The sequence below is a fragment of the Simochromis diagramma genome, unplaced genomic scaffold, assembly GCF_900408965.1.
Source record: "Simochromis diagramma unplaced genomic scaffold, fSimDia1.1 OVJJ01000715.1, whole genome shotgun sequence".
NCBI lineage: Eukaryota > Metazoa > Chordata > Actinopteri > Cichliformes > Cichlidae > Simochromis > Simochromis diagramma.
Genome location: NW_024387128.1, coordinates 2,422,317 through 2,441,495, shown reverse-complemented (window position 1 = coordinate 2,441,495; position 19,179 = coordinate 2,422,317). Strand labels below are relative to the sequence as shown.

The window sequence follows — 19,179 nt, the reverse complement described above, 5'->3', positions numbered from 1 at the left end:
AACGATAGTGATGTGACGTTCTGTATCGAGGCTTCAAAGCTTGTGTTGAGTAATTTAGGGGGCGTTTCCGCGATGCGCTTATCGAGGCTTGCTTCGTTTATGGGAGGAGCTGAAAATGATGACGTCCGAAGCCTCGTTGCCCGGCTGTACCACGTGACTGGTTCATGAAGTGGTTCGAACTTTGCCGCGAGCTATGACAGCGATATAAACCCCTCAGACTTCATTCAAAATGTAGGTGTTTGATGGAGAGTTGCAGTTAGTGAGAGTTTGGAGGTTTATGAGAGAAAGTCAGGAGAGAATGGCAATCCGGTTGTTCAGTGATGACGCGACGAATCCTACTTCCGGGTCTAAAGTAGTCTGCGTTTAATATGGCTTTTGTGTTGTTAACATGTTTAATGTTATGTATTTTCTTCTATTTGATCTCAAAAAGCTCCTAAAACAGTCAGTGATCACTGTTGACCTCCCTCGGCTTTTATTACCACTAATCATTTATTTAAGCTCAGTTTTTAACACCTTAGGATGTAACTACAGCCCAGCCCATGCAGCAGTATATGAATGACTAACCTCGTATTGTGGATGGATTATCTCAGTTGTTCTCCTGGCTGAAGTTTGGTCCTTTTACAGCATCCTGCCATGCGATTACATTTGTTCCTGACCACCGAGAACACTCACGTTAACTTTTATCAAGTGGAAAAAAAGTTAGCTTGTTTATATTATGCTAACATAGCTGTGTCGCTAGCGGTCACGTAGCACATCATTATATACCAGCTAGCCCAACTTCAGTAACCCTATAAACGTCACTGCTGTTTAGTTTTCTGTCTTCATTTATGCTGGAAGTGATAGCAGAGCTGTACGTTTTAATTTGTTTCCAAAACCCCGCAGTCAGGACATGCTATATTGTATTTAGATAGAAGCTAGCGAGCTAACTCCCTGCTAACTTCTAACTCCGTTAAATGTCATAAATTCCGTTTTCATGGATGCCTGGATGTTAAACTCAATTGCTACACCTGGTAGAGCAGAACACTGATCATTTTATTAAAGATGAAAGACTTTAGACAGTTTTTCAACTCTCAGTAATGCCATAGTGATCGTTTGATATATGGACCTGCAGCGGAGTTTAGACCCAGACACGGCTAGTGACGTCAGACTGAACAATCGGATAGAAACGCTTCCTTTTGTTTGTGTTAAGGTTTAAAGGGATTTGTTGAATGTTTTTCCTTTCGTTAATACTGCCATTTAGTTGTGTAAATGTGCATATTAGAAGTGTGAAGAGATTTTGTGTTTTTAGATCATCTGTGTAGAGTTTTAGATCCCTCAGTTTGAGTGAGTGGTACTGGCTGGACAATTGGAGGGAAATCGATGGCCCTATTTAAAGCCAGTCTCTACCAGATGCAGCAGAGAGGAGAGGTGAGCTGTGTTACCAGATCCATGTTCTGTTGAGTTTTGTTAATTGAGTTGATTTGGGGGGGAAGTTTTATTAAGTTACACATTAAATTAAGTTCACTGTAAATAAATTGCTCACCTCTGGAAATCTGAAATGTCTGCATAGTCTGCTTCCCTACCACCTTCCTTGACGTTTGAGTCTGACTACTTCACAAATGGTGGCAGCAGTGGCTCCAGGCCAGTAGGTAGCAGCAATGCAGAAAGGGGTTAGACCAATAAAAGCACCAAGTGCCAATGGACTCTGCAAGTGAGGAGCCTCCAGTGCTCAATCAGCTAGAGGAAGCAGAGCAAGAGCAAGGTATTGACTGCATAACCTTGCTGAACTTTCTAACCTCCTGCGTGGTTTTATGAGGCAACAAAGTGACAGAGAGGCCCGATGGAAACTGGAGAAGCAGCGGCAGGAAGATCGCTTTCATCTAATTAGAAATCCCAGTCTTCAATTAATTCAATACAAAATATTACATAGAGTGCACTATACAGGTCATCGGATGTTCAAGATGGGCTTTGCGTCTACCAACAACTGCTCACACTGCCAAACCAATTCACCGGACAATTATATCCACGCTCTTTGGTTCTGTCCACCAGTTCAGAAGTTTTGGCGCGAGATATGTGAGGACTTATCAAAGTGTCTGAAATGTAACATTCCAACTTCCCCCTTAGTGTGTTTGTTGGGCAGCTTAGATAATGTCACTTCAGAAAAGAATATAGCCCATATGGTTTTCACTGCCCTATGCATAGCCAAGAAAACAGTCCTCATGAACTGGAAAAATAAAAATAATCTTAATTCTAACCAATATAGAAATTATCTATTAGATTACATTAGTCTTGATACAGCCTCTGCCACCACATCAGATCAATTGCTCTGGGCTCCTTTGATCAGCTCCATCACCTAGTGGGGGTGGGGGGTCTTAGTTTGGTCCCGCCTTCACTGTTGTGATTGGTGTGGGGGTAGGGACAGGCCTAGGGCGTCGGGGGGTTCCCCGGAGGCATCTTCCTTGGGGGGCTCAACCCGGGGTAGCGGTCATGTCCGGTTAGGGGCTCTGTTGGCTCTCAGGTGACTGTTTCCTCGTGGCTGCGTGCAGCGCGGCTAGGGGAGGGTCTGTGCTGACGGACGTGGGTTACTGACCTGGTAGCCTGGCTGCCCCTGGGTGGGTCCGGGATGGGCGTGAGGTTCTGGGGGCGCTCCGTCTCTGGGCTGGGGCCCTGGCCGGGCCTCGGGGGCTTGGGTCCTGGTTGGTGTGTTGCCGGGGTTGTGGGCGGGTGGGTGCATGGGGGCCCATCCCTGGCACAGGGTGCCGCCGGTGCGTCGAGCCACCTGGGGGGCTCTTCAACTGGTGGGGAAGATTGTCACATCTTGCAGGAGCTTTCCTCTCTTCAGGAACTCTCTCTGCAGGAAGGGGAGATACAGGAGAGGTGGAGGAAGATCTCAGCCTGGGAGTCTATTGTCTTATGTAGTCTGGAAGATGAGTGGATGGTGGGGTTTTCTCTGTGGTGGGGTTGGGTGGACCACAGAGCCCGGGAGGCGCTGCTGCACTGGGCCCCGGTCTGGATGGGCCTGGGCCCCCTTTCCCTGGCGGGTCGGGAATATATGGGGGTGCCTACTGGGGTCAGCGGGGGAGCTGGCCCCAGGGAGGGGTCACTTGCTCCTCCCTTCCTTCCCTCCCCATCTCCAGCTGCCTCCCTCTTCCCGCTCCACCACAACCACCCACACATGCAGGGCCTTGGAGTAGGGGTGTGTCACCAGGGTGCAGAGGAGGCTACCCCCCCTCTGTCCCCTTCTGGCTGCCTCTGCCTCAATTTTATCCCACAACTTAGACATTCACATTACTCACTCTCATTAGACATACATATAGGATCTTGGGGGTGGGCACGATACACGGACTCCAAAAGACCATCAGGGTGTACACCTCACCCTTTGCGTCGTTGCCCACCCCTCAATTTTAAATACACGTAGACATTGAGGGCTAGCAGGAGGGACTATGCGCTTACCTGCTGCTCTCTGGCAGGTAGCTCCATGCCCTCCTGGGTTTTAAATGCACCTTAGAACATACATGCATCAACACTACAATGAGCGGGTGGAGGGAGGTTTGGAGTCTTCTCTCACCCCCATTCTCTGCGACCTGCTGGAGCGGGGGGGCTAGGAGGAGGAGTTGGCCGTCCGACTGCGGTCTGGGGTGTGGGGCCTCCCTGCTGCTGCGGAGTCGGGGCAGTCTGCCTCTCCCCACCGCAGGGGAAAGGGTAACACCACCTGGGTCTGGGTGCAGTTCCCCCCTCCAGGGGTAAGGGTACCTAGACCTGGTTCGTAGAGTACGCTTGGGGAGTGTGATCATGTGTACAGCGTCTCTTCATGTCTGTCTCCACGTTGGTTGAGTGTGGAGTAAGTGCATATGAGAGCATGAGGGTGGGAATGGATGTTTGTGTCTGTGTGTGCCTGTATGTCTGTGTCTATATGTCAGGTTGGGTATCAGACGCCACCTCTCTGGGGACATCTCAGGCCCTCCAAGGTTTGGAGGTCTATCTCCCCCCACCACCACTTCCCCTGCCAGTGGCGGACTCCCTCAGACATCGGTGTGTTGGTGGTTCTTTGTGTCTGGGGATGGGCTTCCAGGTACACACCGGCTCACTCCTTGGTGGCCGCTTATCGGGGCATGGAGCCTGGGGCTGGCTCGGGCCACTTCGGAGGTGGGGTGCCCTCGGCCTCTCGGCCTGGGGCTCGGTCACTCAGGCACAGCTGGCTGCCGGCGGAGCTCACAGGCGCGTCACTGCAACCCCCCCTGGCTTCTGCTCCGCGGCTGCTGAGTGAACCCTCATCTGGGACTCTCCTCAGCTCTTACTGGGACAGTGGCGCGGCTGCCCCTCTGTTGGTCTTCCTTGGTCTCTTGTGTTCTGGGGGCCTCTAGCTGTCTGGAGTTTTGATCTCCTCCATACCTGCTTCATGCCCTGGAGGATGGGGCTGTGGCCCCACCACACCCTCTAGCAGATCATTACATGAAGGAACCTTTTAAAAAAAACAAACAAGCGCGTCCATGCTCACAGGTGTACACACAGGTGATCACACCCACAAACTACACCCTTTTTGGCTCCTACCTCAAAGCACACTGTGTTCTGTTGATCTTATGTGCTGCACAATAATGTTTAATATTTAGTATTTACTGTTATATTCCCATATATCATTGTGATGTTGTTTATTCTATTACTCTTGTTCTCTTCTGCTTGTTTTCTTTTTTCTTTCTCAACAGGTGATCCAGGTGATCGATAGATGCATTTTTTTTCCTTTTCTTTTTTTCTGCCCATTCTGTTGGTTTTTGTTTTTTGCCCTTCTCCCCCGTCCCTCTTCTCAGCTGTTTCTCTTTACCTCTTTCTTTCTCCCCTTCTTTCCTCCAGTCAAGTCTGTCCCGTATTCAGCAAGTGAAAATAAAATAAACAATAAAAGGTGAATCAAATGGACCATTACGGCAAGGCTGGGATGGTCAATTTGGTAAAGTAAATCCGTTGGGCATCTTTCTTTGCATTTAGACAACAATTCTGATGGCAAAAGAGCCAAACGGGACGGGCAGAAAGGAAAAAAGGGGAAGGAAAAGAGAAAGAAAAAAATAAAAGAAGGAAGATCGCTGGTGGAAAATTCACCACCACTTCACTCAGCTCCAGCAGGAAGTGCAATCAGAACGTAGAGAGCGCCAGCTGCTGTTGGAAGGTGCAACAGCTGACACAGAGGCTGTATCCCAATTCAGGATCTGCAGCCTTAAAGTACGCAGCCTCAACGATCCTCAAGGGCCGCATACTCAAAGACCGCTAAGGCCGGAAGTGCGAGGCTTGTGAAATGGGACGGTCTAGCCTCCGTTGCGCTGCCCAGGTTGCCTAGCAACCATGATACTAACAGCTGGAAACGTGTCATACAGCTTTGTTTGACAGAAATGAAGGAGAAAATCTTTTGTTCATTTGTTTGTTTCTTTCTACATGCGCTTTGATCATTCTCTGTCAGATTAAGCTCAGCTATTGAACGGCATATATTTTAAAGTAAAGGCTTTAAAACCAAGTTAGTACAAACGTCACTAATGTCACATAACTTCGCCGACATGTGGCCAACAGGAATGTTTTAATGTTCTTCATTATTAAACATTTGCACATAAATAAGTGACATAATATTCAGTACTTACTTAAAGTTTACTCTTCGGCCGCCCCTCATTCGGCGTTTTTTTCGGCAAAATTATCCACACCCACCGCCGCGCTATGCATTCTGGGATATGTTGGGCCACGAAGTCTACACTGCCACAGCCTTAAAATTCAGGGAAATGAAGGACGCATTTCAGGGCCGCATTTCGAGCAGCCTTTGAATTGGGACAGCCTTTGGCGCGCCGCTGTGACGTAATCGGACTTGAAATGCGTACTTTAAGGCTGCAGACCCTGAATTGGGATACAGTAGTGATGGGATTTCCGGCTCTTTTTAGAGACCCGGCTCTTTCGGCTCGGCTCACTAAAAAGAGCCGGCTCTTTTGGCTCCGAACCGGCTCGTCAGGTTGTTTTGTTGCTTTAATTAATTTATCATTAACAATAATATAAAATTATGCAGAAAAGGAATTACTAATGTAAAAAAAGTGGTTTTATTTATATATGTTTATATATGGCCCCTAGAGACAAAGCACGTACAAACTCTAAAGCATATACACACACTCCAAAAAGCACGTACAAACTCCAAAATGCATTTCCAGCGTTAACTGAACTTCCAAAACAGAGCTACCCAGATCACTTAAATTACACAATTGAAAGCATGTGTGTATTTTTTGTGTATTTATAGACAAGCACTCATATTTATTCAAATAATTTTAAAAAAAGTTCATTTACCAGTTACTATCACACACCAAATCCGGTTGTTGATACTTCCTGGCTTGTGTAGCCACTAGGTAACAAAAGCTCAACACTGCGCCTAGCATTCTGGAACACTTCTGTTGTCTTTTGTACGTGATTCTGAGTTTGTACGTGCTTCTGAGTTTGTATGTGCTTCTGAGTTTTTAAGTGTTTTGGAGTTTGTACGTGCTTCTGAGTTTTTACGTGTTTTGGAGTTTGTACGTGCTTCGGGGTTTGTACATGCTTCGGGGTTTGTACATGCTTAGGAGTTTGTATGTGTTTTGGAGTTCGTACGTGTTTTGGAGTTTGCACGTGCTTTGTCTCTAAGGGCCACCATAAATATACTTTATTTATTCACTCCACATAACATGTAATAAATAAATCATATAATACAAAAAACAACTATTTACATTTTAAACTTTTAACTATTTAAATTTCAGCTTTTTCCTTTTAAACAAATTTAACGTGAAACAACACAAAGCACTGCAAACCACAACACAATTAAATATAAATTAAAATATTAAAACAAAAAGAAGATGCACATTCTCTGTCATATGGGCCTGCATGATTTCTGAATCCTTTATCATCTGCAACTGAAAATAGTTGTGGATGATTACTATACCTTTCTAATGTGAAGTTGTTGTCCCTTGCTCTCTTTCTCTCTGGCTCTGTTCCTGTGATACTGCGAGTGTAATTAACGCCCCTCCCCCCTCTTCCCAGCGCAAAGTACAGGCCGCGCGTGCGGAGTGTAGCGGAAAAAAGGGCGAGAGAGAGGGTGAGAGAAAGAAAAAAAAAACCCCACGTGACGGCTCGTGATAAGGAGCCGGCTCGCGTTGTTCACGTCAAAGAACCGGCTCTGAGAGCCATTTCGTTCACGAACGACCCATCACTAGGATACAGCCAGAGACGCATTTGAGGCCTACTGCGGAGCATCCAGCAATGCCTCAGCTACAATCTAACTTCATGGAGGCCACAACAGCAACTCAGTCTGCCTCCTTAACAAGACCACCAGCTTGGAAAGGGCCTAAAATGCAGCCTTATAACGAGGACGAAGACATTGAGCATTACCTAACAACTTTTGAGAGGATTGCAACCGGGTGCCAGTGGCCACATGAGGACTGGGCACTACATCTTGCTCCACTTCTCACTGGTAAGGCACGAGCTGCTTTTGTAGCCATGGACATTGATGAGATTATGGACTATGTAAAGGTGAAGAAAGCTGTTCTTGAAAAGTTTGAAATATGTGCAGAGACTTACAGACTAAGATTTCACTCCACTACGTTGGGCGATGGCGAGACACCTAAAGAGTTAAGGACACGCTTGAAAGAACTGTATGATAAGTGGATATTTCCTAAAGAAAAGTCCAAAGATGAAATTGGTGATGTCATTGTTTTAGAGCAGTTCCTGAGAGTTCTCAATCCTGAACTGCGCACGTGGATAAAGGAGCAAAACCCAACCACGTCTAAGCAAGCAGCAGAGCTGGCTGACGCTTTTCTTGCCGCCCGTCGGCCACTAAAGAGTTATGCAAGTCCCAAACAATTAGCCCCAGTAATAGCAGGTAGGACGGTGAGTGGGAACAGTCAAAAAACTAGGAATTTCAGGCAGGGCCCCCATAATTCCACTAGTCGGGATAGGGAAATCAAGCCACGTGGGCCTTTAGTGTGTCACTCTTGTGGTCAAACAGGTCACTTTAGGGCAGATTGTCCAAGTCAGACTGTTAGTAAAACATATATGTGCTTTTCTTCAAGGGGTGTCGAAGGTCAGGAACATGAAGTTGAGTCTTTAGCGCCCTCTTCTCAGCATGAGCGCACCACATACGTTTTTATTGAGGAAAAGCCATGTGTGGCTCTTCTGGGTTCATGTGTGCCATGAATGTCTTCCCAGGGATGTTACGTTTTGCGGAAAGGTAAAAGTTTGGTGTGTTCACGGTAATGATGTGGATTACCCAATTGCCAACATTAATATTCAGATTGACGGCAAGCTGTATTTACTTTCAGTGGGAGTTATGAGTAAACTGCCATATCAGGTTGTGTTGGGCTGTGATCTTCCCATTTTGCGAGATCTGATAGCCAGGGGAGAGGAAATCAACCCAAGTGTTGCAGCTGAGTCCATGGTAGCAGTCACCAGGTCAAAACATAAGCATCACGCAGAAGAAGGTTTAGGTTGGGGTGAATTTCCATTCGCTAACAGTGATGTTCCTGATTTTGAAGGATAAAGTCAGGGTCGCATAAGAAAGAGCAGAGCCCAGAGGCGACAGGCTAAGGTGAGGGGGACAAAGTTCACTGAACCAGTTCCAGTGCCACAATGTGACGAATTACCAGTCGTACCTGGTGAAATAGCTCAGCTTCAAAGAGAGGATCCATCTTTAGCTCCCCTGTTTTCAAAAAGTGTCACAAACGCAATAGAGGTCACTGAGAGAGGCAGAGAGCTATTTTTCTTAAAGGGTGAGCTATTATATCGCCGCAGTAGGGTGGGAGACCAGTTGGTTGTGCCTAAGAGTTTAAGATCCACAGTACTGCAGTTAGCCCACTCAGTCCCTTGGGCAGGCACCTGGGTCAAGCCAAAACCTTCTCTCGTATGTCAACTAGATTTTACTGGCCACAGCAGTTTACAGACACTGTGCAGTTTTGCAAGTCTTGTCCAGAGTGTCAGTTAACAGCACCAGGAAGGAAAGGTGATTCTTGGAATAATTCTCTGTTGTTCTCCTCAGTTACCAGCATCCTGGCGACTCCCTTGTTTTCTCTCTAAACTCACTATCTCCGTAGCTGCTACCTGCCTCCCGCGCTGCCACTCACCTGCACGGTTACCTGTCTCACTTCACCTGTTTACCTGGAAAACGTGGCATGCCCTCGTGCTCATAGACCCCTAAAGCTTCCCCTCGATCTACCTCAATTTGCTGATCCCCACGGAGCTCTCCACTTCCTTCGCTGCGTTCTTTCTCCACATCACAAGTAAGACAAATTCACTTCACTATTCATTCATAACTTACTGTGCATGCCACTCTCCGCTAATTCTAATCTCTCCATTTCCAGGCATTCTGCCCCACAAAATTCTCCTTGGGTTCCCCTGTACTATGTTTTCAATAAACCTATATCTACCTCGATTTTCTCTTGTGCATTGTGTCTGCTTCTGGGTCCATTGAAGTGCCACCCATAACAGCCAGCAACACTGTCAGATGGTCCTCCGCCAGCGTCTGCAAGGTTGCAGCCTCCATAGACCTCCTCTCAGGGCTGCCTCTTGCCACTGGTCACCTCTACTAGAGCTTGTCCAAGTCAGAGAGGGAAGCTATGGAAAAATACCTTCACGACTCTGTAAATGGTATCTGTTCCTTCTCCTCACAATTAGCTGCAGATTTCATTTTATGTGGAAAAGAAAGACAAAACACTCTGCCCATAAACTGATTACCCCGTTTTTCTTTGATCGCATTAGCTTTTGAACTCCTGCAGGGGTCCTCCATCTTTAACCAGTTCAGCCTAAGAAATACTTACCACCTACCCCTGTTTGGGATGATGATGAGTGGAAGGTGGCATTTAACACTCCCCTGAGGCATTTCAAATATCTGGGGAAACCATTTGGCTTCCTTAATGCCCCAGCCATCTTCTAAGCCTCTGTTAATGACACCAAGCCAGAAAGATACTCACTCTGCAGGAGGGGGAGATACAGGAGAGGTGGAGGAAGATCTCAGCCTGGGCATCTATTGTCTCGTGTAGTCTGAAAGATGAGTGGATGACGGGGTGGGTGCAGTTTTCTCTGTGGTGGGGTCGGGTGGGCTGTCCCGGGCTCTGTGGGGCCGGGTGGCGCTGCTGTACGGAGTATGGGGGTGCCTACTGGGGTCAGCGGGGGAGCTGGCCTCAGGGGAGGGGTCACTTGCTCCTCCCTTCCTTCCCTCCCCATCTCCAGCTGCCTCCCTCTTCCCGCTCCTCCACAATCACCCACACATGCAGGGCCTTGGGATAAAGGTGTGTCACCAGGGTGCAGGGGAGGCATCCCCCCCTGTCCCCTTCTGGCTGACTCTGCCTCAATTTTATCTCACAACTTAGACATTCAGATTACTCTCATAAGACATACATATAGGATCTTGGGGGTGGGCACGCTACACGGACTCCAAATTACCATCAGGGTGTACACCTCACCCTTTGCGTCGTTGCCCACCTCTCAATTTTAAATACATGTAGACATTGAGGGCTATCAGGAGGGGCTATGTGCTTACCCGCTGCTCTCTGGCAGGTAGCTCCATGCCCTCCTGGGTTTTAAATGCACCTTAGAACACACATGCATCAACACTACATATGAGCGGGCGGAGAGAGGTTTGGAGTCTTCTCACACCCCTGTTCTCTGCGACCTGCTGGAGCGGGGGGGCCAGGAGGAGGAGTTGGCCGTCGAACTGGGATCTGAAATGTGGGGCCTCCCTGCTGCTGCGGAGTCGGGGTGGTCTGCATCTCCCCACCGCAGGGAAAAGGGTAACACCACCTGGGTCTGGGTGCAGTTTCCCCCTCCAGGGGCAAGGGTACCTAGACCCAGGGCTTAGAGTACGCTTGGGGAGTGTGATTGTGTGTACAGTGTCTCTTTATGTCTGTCTCCACGTTGGGTGAGTGTTGAGTAATTGCATATGAGAGCATGAGGGTGGGAATGGATGTTTGTATCTGTGTGTGCCTGTATGTCTGTCCATATGTCAGGTCGGGTATCAGACGCCACCTCTCTGGGGACATCTCAGGCCCTCCAAGGTATGGAGGTCTATCTCCGCCCACCACTTACCCTGCCAGTGGCAGACGCCCTCAGACATCGGTGCGTTGGTGGTTCTTTGTGTCTGGGGGTGGGCGTCCAGGTACACACCGGCTCACTCCTTGGTGGCTGCTTATCGGGGCCTGGAGCCTGGGGCTCGATCGGGCCACTTCGGGGGTCGGGTGTGTGGGGATTATATCATTTTAATTTCATGTTTATTCATTCATAACCTTTCATTTGTTTATATGCTTTTATTAAGCTTTGAGTATATTGCATTTATTCAATATATACATATATAGTTTCAGTTAGATTCCTACACATATGAGAATGGCCTCTGTCTGGTTGTGAGCTTGAGTTGGCGAGGTGAGACAGAGTGCACTGAGGTGTCTCGACCTCAGTGCGAGACACACAGTTTGCCTGCACACACACACAGTGTACAGACTTGTTTCTAGGTAAGAGTTCAGACATATTTTGCTTGTAACTACATTTTGTGCCTGCAGAAGTGACAGTTTTTTGTAGGATGTGGTTTTGATGATCCAGAAATAAGCAGAGTAAGATCAACAGGAAGCATCTGGCGTCGAGACGGAGAAAATGTTCTTTTTGAATGTGTCAAAGGTTGTGGTTATTGTAACTTATGCGTGTCATGTATCTGCTTTGACACATGAAGGGGCGTAATAATACCCTGACGTATAAAACATTCTGAGTATGCTTTCTTTGGGGGATTTATGCTGAAGATTGTGATGGTGTATTTCCTCCACACGTGTGTTTAATAAAATCATTGTTTTGACGCACTTGGACTTGTGGTCGTTTGTCTCTCACCTCAATCACGAATCGGGACAGGTGCCCTCGGCCTCTCGGCCTGGGGCTCGGTCACTCTGGCACAGCTGGCTGCCAGCGGAGCTCCCGGGCACGTCACTGCAACCCCCCCCCCGGCTTACGCTCCGCGGCTGCTGAGTGACCCCTCATCTGGGACTCTCCTCAGCTCTTTCTGGGATAGTGGCGCAGCTACCCCTCTGTTGGTCTTCCTTGGTCTCGTGTTCTGGGGGCCTCCGGATGTCTGGAGTTTTGATCTCCTCCATACCTGCTTCATGCCCTGGTGGACGGGGCTATGGCTCCCCACACCCTCTAACAGATCATTACATGTAGGAACCTTTTAAAAACAAGCGTGTTCATGCTCACAGGTGTACACACGGGTGCTCACACACACAAACTACACCCTTTTTGGCTCCTACCTTAAAGCACACTGTGCTACTAACTAATAAAGATCAAATAAACTATGACAATCAAGTGGACCAGTATAGCAAAAGGCCCACTTGGGAAAGTAAATCTGTTGGGCATTTGTCTTGGCCTTCAGACAATAATTCTGATTGCTACAGTGCCAGACAGGACATACAAAAAAAAAAAAAAAGCCAGATAGATACCCTGTCTCACCAGGTGCAGTCAGTTCTTGGGCACCTAGGACCCTGGGGCCATGTTCTCAGCTCGTGCCATGGTGGTGGTGGGGCTGGCTGCTCTCTTGTTAATTTGTGTATGCATACTTTCTTATATTTTTCCCGTTCCAGGTTTTGTTGTTTTATTTGTTTTGTTTTTGTTTTCTTATTTTGCAGGTGCAGCCAAAGAGATCCATTGCACATTTCTATTTCTACTCTTGTACACTATTTAATGATTTCTCTTTTTTCCCCCTACCTGCTCGCTTGGACATTGCTGTATTGGAAATGAATTGTAATAATGGACGTGACACAAATTTAACCTAATAAATAAACCAAAAAATGTAACACACGTGTAACACATAAACAAGAGGAGCCTATAGAGAATTAGAGCCTAATGAGAATAGAGCTCATCTTGGTAAAGCAAATGTTTTTTGGAACATCACATTCAGATTGCAAAAGCTGCCAGACAGGACAGGCTTAAAGAAAAATAAAGTTACAGAGGTCAAATAGTTGACAAGTTGTGTAACATTATCTTTTATCAAAATGAGATTCTTCCAAGTGCTGATTACTTAATAATAAATAAAGCTGTATGTGGGTAGAGTAGACAGAATGGCCATATTGTGGTTATAAAATAGGTGTTTCCCCTGCACTATTAGATACTGACTCTAGATGTCTCTCTAAGCCAAGTGATTCTTAAGGTTCTGCTTATTGTCTATTCCTCAGAAGTTAATCTAATTTGGTCTTCTTTCCTTTTCAGAAAGGCACATGACCATCCTGTGATTGCTGGCATTTTTTTCATCCTTTTATATATCCAAGTCACTGGAACTACAGGCAGTGGAATTCCAAACTAAACTTGTTCATTTAGTTTACGGCAAAATGCATTCAGTTTATTGGGTCATTGCAGTTCTCCTGGCAGTTGGCTCATCTGAGATTTGTTATGCAGGACCTCTCCATGCTCAGTGCAAAGTAGAATGGTATGATGTATTTTCTCTGTATACAATTTGTTTTTTTGTTGCTGTTGTTCTTCTAGCTTTGCCTTAAAATAATGTGATAAACATGTATCTGAAGTAATGCTTAGTAAATATTCTTTTATGCATCGTAATGTTAGTCTGCCTCTGCATGTAAACAGTACTTCGCCTTTCGTTTCTTTCTTTGTCGTCAATGCAATCTCAATAGAGGAAAGTATCTTCTATATCAATATGTAAACCTAAGACATGCAATAATTAATATGTGTATAAATATTATATTCTTCTATATGAAAGTATTAAAGCATATGTAATGGTTATTTTGTAATTGAAACAACTCTGTATGCTTTATAGAACAATAATGAGATCACATTTCTCGGTAGTAACAACTGAACTGGCCTGTAAAATCACTGAGCTGCCACCGAAATGTAATTTATTGTGTAAATTGGAAACTTTTTGAGCTTAGCCATAGTTTACTATAAACTGGATTGAGGCAATATTTTTCATAAAGAGCACTGGTCTCACCTTTCTGTCATTCTTAATTGGCTAAAAATGTCATAACACAAACTTGCAAACTTTTAAAATGCCTTAATTAAATGAAATACATGTAATCTTTCATCATATAAAGCTTCCTTGTGATATAAAAATATATGGTGTAAGATTTAATAATCAAAAAGAAGTAAATAGTGATAATTACCTTTTGTCAGCAGTAAAAAAAAAAAAAAGCCCATCTTTTGTTTCTTACAATAGACAAATTCCAAATAGTCTCAAGTAACACTCACAACCAATCTCCACTAGATGGGACCATTTGTTATAGTATTCCAAGGTGATGCAACACTAGCAATTACTACACTAAAGTAGCTATGCTTGTTTTATGCCATGCAGGTACTTTGGGATACCATGTCAGGTAGTTTATGAATCCCTGGTTTCACAGATTAAGAAATGGGAAACCATGGCTAGCTGCACTATGGGAGGAGAAAAGTGCCTGTACAAGGTATGTGAAGTCATACCCACACACCCACAATATTATATAATTGTATTATTGAGTTCTCTTTAACCTTAATTCTGTTCTGTAGAAACAATACATAGATTAACAAATTAATTAATTTCTGCCTCCAGTTGCACTCTGCCTCAGTTCACTTCATATCTGCCAAGCACACTACTCCCTTTAAGAAGAATGTGTATGACATTAACTTTCGATTGGTCTCCTTTCACTTCTACACTTGCTGTCATGTTTCGGTAGGTTATCTCTCTTCTCTGATTTATTATATGACAGGTTAAAGAAACAAAATTAGCAAACTGTCTATTGTCAATAATTTTGGTTTCTGTATATTTGGTTCACTGTACCATGCTCTCCCCTTTCTCTTCTGATGCATCCTTTCTTTTCTGTCTTCATTTTTATTTTTCTGTCTTTCTCACCACCTCACCTTCTGTTTATTTTTGTTATTGCTTACCTTTTGCATTTGTATGTTTTATTTAACAAATATGGCCTTTTTTTTATTAATTAATTGATCTACTTAATTTCTAGGGCATGTCTATCTCTGAAACCTGGTATGCCATTAAAGACCATGGCACCAACTACTGCAACCTTTATAACCTGATTGAAGGTAAGGTTTGATAAAAATTGTGACATCCTTTTGCAATTCCTGGGCTTCACTGATAAGTTTGTCCTACAAGTGGTAACATGTTAAAGTAATTACATATTACTGGAGGCAATAAGGTAAGTAAGGTTTTATTAAATAATTAATCATCTAGAAAGCATCACTCCTTACTGTGTCATTTACATGGATATGAATGGATATTAATGGCTTAATAAGCTCATATATAACATTGAATGAAAACCAAGTTTATAAAAAATATTACATCCACTACAAACAAGTTATTTAGGAGCTGTTAATGGGTCATAGTATCATTTTAAAAAGCCAAGGAAATCATTAGCAAAGTTCTTCTAGTCATTGCATTTATACATATAATGATTAAGATGAGCTTGTTGTTTGTGTGTTAAAAGATGTGTTGTAATGTCTTATTTCATATTGTAATTAATTGTTATTTCTGCATTTACAAGTTGTTAGTTCAGTATTTTCTATGACCTCATCTAAAGTGATGACCATCTATACCAGGGGTCCCCAATCCCAGTCCACAAAGGCCAGTGTCCCTGAAGATTTTAGGTCTCACCCTGGGTCAACACACCTGAATCACATGATTAGCTCATTGCCAGGCCTCTGGAGAACTTCAAGACATGCTGAGAAGGTAATTTATCCATTTAAATCAACTGTGATCGGTCAAGGACACATCTAAAACCTGCAGGGACACCGGCCCCTGTGGACTGGGATTGGGGAGCCCTGATCTATACCTTATAAAGGATTTATAAATGAAAATGAAAGGACAGCAGAACTCAAGCAAGTCTCCCAAAAGTTGATTCTGCAATTTGCATATTAATGATCAAGGTACTACAGGCCTTTTGTGTTCTGTGTGCTCATACCTCTTTCTCTTCTCATTTGTTCAACAGGAAGTGGTCTAACTGAATCCAGGGGTTATAAAGAGGTCACCAGTGACTTCCTGTGCACCCAGCGTTCCTCTGCTAATTGTACTGTCTACTGACTGAATATTTATAATAAACAGAGATCACCACTGTGAAGCAAGGAGAATCACCCAGTTTTGATCTTCTTAGTTATTGACAACAAAAAGAAGTCATTTGCAGATTGTATAAGAATCTATACAGTGTGCCCTTACCTGTTTGCTACTGTTGAAAAGGAGGATTTTCATTATCTGTAACTCTTATACAATTTATGTATAGCATGCATTTAGATGTTCAGTTTATTCAAGTATAGTTTTAATGGACCCTGTTCAAACATGAACAAAGGCTGGCCCCCGGTTAAATATTTTTTATTTAGCTTTTAATGCATATGACATGCTTCCAAATGTTTCAGAATGAAGTCTTGCTTTAGTAATAAAGGATTTATATATAAAATAATAGTCAATGTAAAACAATACCTGAGATATCAGTCACACAAGTACAAATAAACAGTGGTTGGTGAGTTATCACATTTATTTATTTTATGTTTTATTTATTGCTGTCTGCTCAGCAACCAACTGCAGCAGCCAGCTGGATACGCAGAGGTTTTACATACAACACCCTCGACTTCTCAGTGACCACCTTCAATCTCAAAGATCACTTAGAGTGGGTGGCAACCTGTCCCTCTTCCACTCTGTAACTGTGACTGTAATCACTCTCAAACAGATTGACAGAGATTTGCAATTAATCACAAATTTGCAATTAATGTAATTATAAATGCAGATTCATTGCCAATATATTGTACACAAAGCTGACACAAAAATCTGACTGTGGCAATTTAAGGTCAGTTGTGTCATTTAAATTCTCCAATATGAATTTCTGCAATTCATATTGGAGAAAAAAACAGAGTCAAGTTCACATTTACATACATTGCACACTAACAGTATCACAATTAATGTTTTGTGTTCTTCTATTATTTGCACAGTCCATCTGGAAACTATTCACAGTCCTTCACCTGTTCCATAGTTTCTCTTGTTACAGCCTTTTTGGATGGATTAAATTCATTCATTCATTCATTAAATTCAACCTGCGCAGCCTTGCAAATTTTGCCAGCCACGCTCATTGCAACATGACTGGGTTTAGTGGTCTGGAAAATAGTCCCTGGGGTCTGTTACTTTTAAAGGTTGGAGTAACCTGGAAGTGCTATCGATACCGATGTAAACTAATACTCTGTGAAGCAGTAAAGGTAAAAATCAAAGGGTTAAGAAGGTAATGTACACAATTTAGAGTTTTGAATGTGGGATAATTTCTCAAAGCAATTTTCCCAGGAACAAAGCAATAAATAAAAAGTAATAATTATGATAATAACAAATAATCACATCACTTGAATTATAATTATCTATTTAACCTACTCTATGGTATTGCTCACTTTGTTCTGATCTTTCAGAGGAGAGAGGTTGGAGAGAATAGGCATGCCTTGTCCCTTCTGTGTAGATATGACCCAATAAGACAGGATTCAAGTCCTTGGAAGTTGTAATCCAGTAGGAGACCATGGAATTCCGAATCCTCTTGAAATTATAATCTGACAGGGAAAAAAAAAAAAGGGGGGGGGGAGTCAAAAATTATAAAATCAATTCTCTCTAGACATCCAGTCACCGTTGTTGATATTTAATCACCCAGTGTCCAGCCACAACTTATCATCCTGTCTCTCTGGACATTTCTTCCTGTTAAATGGGAGTTTTTCCTTCCCACTGTTGCCAAAGTGCTTGCTCATAGGGCGCGTCATATGATTGTTTGGTTTTTCTTTTTTTCTTTGTATTATTGTAGGATATTTAGCTTACAAAATAAATCACCTTGAGGCAACTGCTGTTGTGATTTGGTGCTATAGAAATAATATTTAATTGAATTGAGTTGAACTCCGGGCAGCACGGTGGTTAGCACTTTGCGACAGACTGGCAACCTGTCCAGGGTGTACCCCGCCTCTCGCCCTATGACAGCTGGGATTGGCTCCAGCACCCCCCGCGACCCTGAAAAGGATAAGCGGTAGCGAATGGATGGATGGATGGATGGATGGATGGATGAGTTGAACTCCATACGAAGGAGACTAGAGGCCAAGCTCAAGACAGCACAAAGGGCTGGTGCAACACCACAGGCCAACTTCAAGCCAACAGTAAAAGTCACCGTCAAGTACAGGATCTAACAAGAAGATGCTCTGTCCCCACTGTTCTGCATAGGCCTGAACCCCCTCAGTAGGCAAGGTAACATTGCAGACATCAAGGACAACGATACGTACCTGGGAATCATGAGGGGACCACTAGAAATGCCTCAACCACCAAGTCCTGCAGACTCAGTTGAATGGGAAGGACAAGATCTGGGCAATCAACACCTACACTCTGACAGTCATCAGATCTGCAGGCCAAAGGAATAGATAGAAGACACTGACATAAAAACAAGACAGTGCAGCCAGCATCAGTCCTTAGCCACCTTCCTTTCACCTAGCGTACAATGTCATAGTGAGATGCCATAACCAAATGGCTAGCATAGTATACTGGAACATTTGTGGTGAGTATGGCCTGGAAGAGAATGAGGATGACCGAGCTAACATCCTATGGGACTTCTAGGCACATGTGGACAAACTGTTGAAGGCTAAGTATGAAAAGCAGTTTATAGTTTTAAAACACAGAAAAGCTAATTATGTCAAAATTAATAACATTTGAGTGTCCAAATTCATGCACAAACTGAAGTCTTACAGTTTGATTTTAGATGCTAGTTATTTTATTCAAGTCTACTAAAATGTTTGACATTGATTTTACTCAGTTTCATTGACTGTACTTTATTATAGCCCATAGTGAAATGCATTTTATTAATTTGTCTCATCTCAAAATACCAATTGGAGAGAATGTGAAACAAACGCCGACACTGCGGTGCAAGTCTCGGACGACAGTACGCCTAAAGCTGGGCAGACACTGTGCGATTTTTTCAGTCACGCGATTCAGCTCCTGCTCAAACTGCACGATTGACTCGCAGGGGTTAGAAGTTGGTAGGTCACGATGCAGAGTCTCACACTATACCGCCCGATGCTCTGATGCGACCTGAGAGCTCACACTGTGCGTCCATAAAATGAAGGTTATAACAGAAAATCTGTCGCTCGCTCTCTCTGTCTTTCACTCACACAGACACACCACCACCATCAACTTTGCTAAATTGCTAATGAAAAACATTGATCAGGCAGCTGTGATTGAGCAGCAGTGTAGATCCA

The 19,179-nt window shown here is 44.2% G+C and overlaps 1 protein-coding gene across 2 annotated transcripts; it reads left to right on the top strand.

Moving 5' to 3' along the window:
• The first annotated feature begins 13,088 nt into the window (after nucleotides 1–13,088).
• On the top strand, nucleotides 13,089–16,456 carry LOC120743422. 2 transcript variants are annotated; one of them, XM_040047049.1, is made up of 5 exons: nucleotides 13,089–13,414; nucleotides 14,340–14,399; nucleotides 14,525–14,644; nucleotides 14,934–15,012; nucleotides 15,915–16,456. In XM_040047049.1, the coding sequence occupies exons 1-5, from the start codon at nucleotides 13,412–13,414 to the stop codon at nucleotides 16,004–16,006; spliced, it is 354 nt and encodes a 117-aa protein (XP_039902983.1). In that variant the 5' UTR covers nucleotides 13,089–13,411; the 3' UTR covers nucleotides 16,007–16,456. The 2 variants fall into 2 exon arrangements, with proteins under 2 accessions (XP_039902983.1, XP_039902982.1); XM_040047048.1 differs by having other exon boundaries at nucleotides 13,094–13,414; nucleotides 14,291–14,399.
• The last annotated feature ends 2,723 nt before the right edge of the window (nucleotides 16,457–19,179 follow it).

Bases quoted from the DNA above. Each gene is read 5' to 3' on its own strand.
- LOC120743422 (XM_040047048.1), top strand. From the start codon at position 13,317: ATGCATTCAGTTTATTGGGTCATTGCAGTTCTCCTGGCAGTTGGCTCA. The intron at 13,415-14,290 runs GTATGATGTATT...TATGCCATGCAG, and splicing joins GCTCAGTGCAAAGTAGAATG to GTACTTTGGGATACCATGTC. The intron at 14,400-14,524 runs GTATGTGAAGTC...TTCTGCCTCCAG, and splicing joins GAGAAAAGTGCCTGTACAAG to TTGCACTCTGCCTCAGTTCA.